The 4,821-nt window shown below is 40.6% G+C and overlaps 1 protein-coding gene across 1 annotated transcript; it reads left to right on the top strand.

The window, feature by feature from the left end:
• The first annotated feature begins 674 nt into the window (after positions 1-674).
• On the top strand, positions 675-4,548 carry LOC308408682 (uncharacterized protein). Its single transcript, XM_080901060.1, has 4 exons — positions 675-1,774; positions 2,579-2,773; positions 2,862-2,938; positions 3,195-4,548. Exons 1-4 carry the CDS (start codon positions 1,745-1,747, stop codon positions 3,832-3,834), a joined length of 942 nt encoding a protein of 313 aa, XP_080757186.1. The 5' UTR covers positions 675-1,744; the 3' UTR covers positions 3,835-4,548.
• The last annotated feature ends 273 nt before the right edge of the window (positions 4,549-4,821 follow it).

A 4,821-nucleotide genomic window follows, 5' to 3' on the forward strand; every position in this document is an offset into this window, starting at 1 on the left:
AATTTCCATCTTTGCAGACAGCAACAGATTCTCTCACCAATTTATCACATTTACTGTAATTACTATGTCATCACAAACCGATTACCTGTAATTGCCAACCTGACCCTATTCAATTACATACTGATAGCAGACTGACTTCATCGTATTGTCTTTTTATTGCTGAAGTTGCTTTGAAGATGCCAACTGAGTGTGCTTGGTCCAACTTTTGAAACGGCCATTTCTAAAGGAATAATTTAGTTTGTGCACCAATCTCCAACCACTGTTTTCCCCAGTGTGACTGTGGCACGATGGCACACTGGCAGAGTCTAAGCAAATCTTTAAGTTGCTTTAATATTGATTGCTGGGTGCGAGAAAAAAAAAGAAGAGGGCTTGGATCCTAATAACGGAGCCAGCAGGCGATGTGTCTCTGTCACCATGAAGTGTGCACACTTGGTGATGTTAATTAATATGGTACAGTCTGATATGTAAATTAAGGAGCATCCTATTGATGGCCATGAATTCAAAACAGGCCAGCTGTACAGGGTGCGCTAGGAGAGTTTTTAAATTCTTATTCAAATATGTAGTAGCAGCTCAGAATTACAGCACGTCATGTCTAAATTATTCTGCCATAAATCCATTTATTGTGACCGTGAAGTAGGGCTGAACGATATATCGCATTTGCGATAATATCGCGACATGATCAAGTGCAATTTTCTAACCGCAAAGGCTGCGATTATACTCTGGACATGTCCAAATTCATGGGCTGCATCCTCCTGAGGCCGCATTTGTAGACCGATTACGTCACAGCGACGCGCCGAAGGCTGTCCAAATTACTACCATATCCCAGAATTCATAGCGCGGCCCAGCCAAACTCCAGTTTCCAACAATGGCGGCCGCTACTAAGTTTTAAAATTACTCATACTAATCTTTCTGGGTCACAAAATAAACTTTTAACATATTTTCAGGCGAGAAAGTAGTTGTGTAAACATCAAATATCTGCTCGGTTTATCAAGATATCCCATATTTGCAAAAGTGCTTCGACGTTTTCAGAGGCGTCTGCTACCCACCAGCTCGACAGCTAGCCGGGAGCTCGAGGGTTACTGATGCGGCCGAGAACGGCACAACTCCCGGCACATCATTTTCAGATCACCGCGGAGTTTCGCTGCTCGGGTTAAACGTAATATATATAAGTCACTTAGACAACCTAAAAATGTTATTGTTGGGCTTTTTTCAGTGTTTTGTTTGTTCGTGAGTAAATCGGTTTGGCTGAGATTAAAGTTATTAGATTAGATAAAATAAAACTTTATTAATCCCCCGGGTGGGTTCCTCCTTGGTTTTCACACAGCTGACTAAACGTCAAACAGAAAACTTATTAAACAGAAGTATGAGACAGTCGAGAATTTACGCCAGTGTCTGGTTATATTTTAGATAGCAAGAAGCAGACGGCCGAGTTTATTAAACTCCACCGAGACAGCGGTGACGCTAATCAGAACTAGCCTTCTGATTCAGAAGGCTAGACCGTCCAATTTCACGCCTTTAAATTTTAAAGGCGTGTTTGTGTGTGTGTTTATACAATGGACTACTTGCACTAACACTTCCGCGTTCTATGTAGTCCTGCCCCAGTGCTTCCGGTGCGGTTAAACCATGGCGACGTTCTACACTCGCTGCCTACAAGAGCTCCCAAAATTGAACATCACCGATGTTCATCGGATTTGCAGAGTGACGACTACCCCCGCCAGCAAATTAGATAAAGGATTTAAGTTATATGCTGCATCATATATACACAACTACGAAGGTAAGAAAACGTAAATTAACCGACAAAGAAACGCTAGCTAACGTCAAATGCAAACACTACGTTACTCCGGTATGTCCTTCATTTGATGTCAGTTCTCTACATTACATGTTTTCTTAAACGGTGTTTTATGTCGTCCTAAACTATAGTTGAGGTTTTCTTAACTAATGTCACTTTTGTAGTTAGACACTGTTATAATGGCGTTAGGTAGTTGGCTAACTATGGAGGTAGTTAACTACCTAATGCTACTCTTGCTAAGTGTAAAATATATATGTTTAAGACATGCTGAAATGAGTAATACAGAAATAATGCTAATGGTACTTGTATCTTTATTCAGTGTCCAATAAAGACAGGTTGTCAGGGGAGGTCGGTGTGAGAGCCCTGTGCTACAGGTCAATGAGGAAGAGTGAGGCACCACACAGACTAAGTGTAGGCAGGAAGCTGTGTAAAGTTGTTAATCCCCGTTCAGTGGGGTTCAGTTCATTTAAGCATTAGTTAAGTTCATTCCTAAAGGCCCATCAACTTGAATGTTTTCCTTGTCTCCCTGCTTTATCACTCCTAATTTGACTAGTCAGATAGTTAAATCAACGTGTGTTTGGGTGATCAGAAACATTTGACAACAAGTTAATACTGCAAATATACACACTCTAAGTTATTACAGTTATCAAGCATGGTTAAGTTGTTTTAATAGGGAGAGAAGGAAACACTAAGCATTCAGGAGGGTGCGTAACCATAACACTGAACTATGTTCCTGTTCGGCTCTTCCATGAAGATGTTACATTTTTAATTTTCGTTCTTTCTTCTTAGATTAAGCTTCTGGATTCATCGCCGGTGATACTGACACATAGCCAGTGCTCCTGTGTGGCAGGCGCTGTTATGTGCAATCACACAGTGGCACTGCTCTTCCAAACAGCACACTACTCACAACTCAGAGTGCCGGTTGTCCCCCCTGTGCATAGCTGCACGGAATCTGAACAGCAATGGCACAAGCCACGGACAGTGGTAATTTAAATGAGGTTAAAGTTTTTGAATTAGTCCATGTTTACATATGAACAGCAACACCATCCATAGTAAATGTGTCTTCTGTTAGGGTGTGAAGCCAGGACCCATCAACTCCATGATCTTCACTAAGCCGGTACCAAATAGGATGGCCCAGACTGGAGTACGGTAATTAGATTTGTAAAATTTGGTTTCACGTGTTACAAATGTATGTTGCTATTTTTTTCATACATACATGTGTCAGAATAGGTATTAATTTACATACAACATTACACTTTCTGAAGACGGCTAACTCAGTCATGTACATATACATCCCAGTCTCTAACTTATGCACCACTGTTTTACACCTTTTAGTTTTTAGTTTAGTTGTTGTTCAGTATAACAACCTTCTTCCTTACATTATTGTCATTGATGTTTTCTTTAGGAGTGGCTTCTACAGAGGCATGGTGGGTCCGTTACCAGATCCCTGCTTATTCAGAATAACGGAGGCATATGCAAAATTTAATATTGAGGACAGGCCACTTGTGACCACAATGAACATGAGACCTGACAAGCCCCTTGTGGAAAGTGCCTTTGGGCTGGTGCAGGAGGGCAGTGTTCTGTCATATCAGCAGCCGGTTTTGACAACCCGGTACATCACACTACACCGCGATGCACCACCAACACCGCACTTGCCTCTGGAGGGGTATGACATCTTGCCATCAGATTGTGTGTTTGTGTGCTCAGAAGAAGAGCTTCTGCATCTGAAAAGCTTGTCTGTAACTCTGGAAATGGCTCACAAAATAGAGGAAGCTACACGTGAGCAAAGCTCTTCGTCTGAGTGGCATCAGCTCCGCAGGCCCAGAGTGACTGCCTCTAGGTTTCGGGAGGTGTGTCACGTCAGAGGCCAGAGCTCGGCCGAGTCACTAGCAGAGCGTATATTGAAGGGAACAAGGCAGACAGCAGACATGAGGAGAGGAACTGAGATGGAGCCTGCAATAGCAGCAGAGTATAGTAGGCTAATGAATGTTAACTACTCACCCTGTGGTCTGGTCATTCACCCCATTGCTTGCTGCATCTCCTGATGGTGTTGTTTTTGACCCCAATGAATACCCCCAGTTTGGCTTCGTCGAATTCAAATGTCCCAATGTACAAAACTTTATTGACTGCAAATATGTGCAGATGGAATGTGGTACCCCTAAACTAAAAAAGAGCCACGCATATTACTGGCAAGTGCAAGGACAACTGCTCATCAGTGGGATGCAGTGGTGTGACTTTGTTGTGTGGGCACAAGAGGACTACCTAGTGCAAAGAATATACATGGATACAGATGTGCACAATGCAATCAGAGAAAAGGCAGACTATTTCTTTTTTTACATATATATGCCAAGATACCTGTGTTTGAAAAAATGAACAGTGAAAACATAGCAAAAAGAAAAACAGATCCTTCAGGCTGGCTGGAACAAAATAACTGATGTTTTATTTTCAATATATTTCATGAATTCTTTTGTTGTTACATGTTACCTTTATGTGACATCAATAAACTGTTATTTAAGCAATGGCATCAATTTAATTTTTAAAAACACACATTAAAACGTTGAATTTGTGCAGAACTTATTTACATGGTAAGTATTTAAAACTCCATGCCTAGCATACTGATATACATTTAGACAATAACACAACTGAACTGTAGAAAATGACAAATGGTATTTTTGATGTTCCAAAAGCTCAATGTCACTTATGATTTTAAAACGATTTAGTGATTTACTTTATAATTTTGATAAACAGTTTTGTTGAATCTGAATAGTAATAATAGTAGTATAATTAAACAGTATTATTAACATTAAACATTTGCAATGAATTTGAATTATCAATAACTGAAACTCAACTATCAGCACTCAAGTACCAGTTCTGTAATCAAGTATTGTCAGCTGAGAAGGAAGAAATGCAACTGTAGTGGCCTCAGCTGCAGGTCATTTTCCATAAGTTACTGGCACTGGTGTCTTGGGAAAAATCCATCTTGTCTCACTTAACCCATTTTTTAACTAATGCTGTGTTCTGGTAATTTGACA

Source organism: Rhamphochromis sp. 'chilingali' (assembly GCF_963969265.1).
Source record: "Rhamphochromis sp. 'chilingali' genome assembly, chromosome: 13".
NCBI classification, from domain to species: domain Eukaryota; kingdom Metazoa; phylum Chordata; class Actinopteri; order Cichliformes; family Cichlidae; genus Rhamphochromis; species Rhamphochromis sp. 'chilingali'.

Coding starts and splice junctions, on each gene's coding strand:
- LOC308408682 (XM_080901060.1), top strand. CDS start 1,745: ATGCTGCATCATATATACACAACTACGAAG. Junction 1,775..2,578: donor ATATATACACAACTACGAAG/GTAAGAAAACGT, acceptor CTTTCTTCTTAG/ATTAAGCTTCTGGATTCATC. Junction 2,774..2,861: donor GGCACAAGCCACGGACAGTG/GTAATTTAAATG, acceptor GTCTTCTGTTAG/GGTGTGAAGCCAGGACCCAT.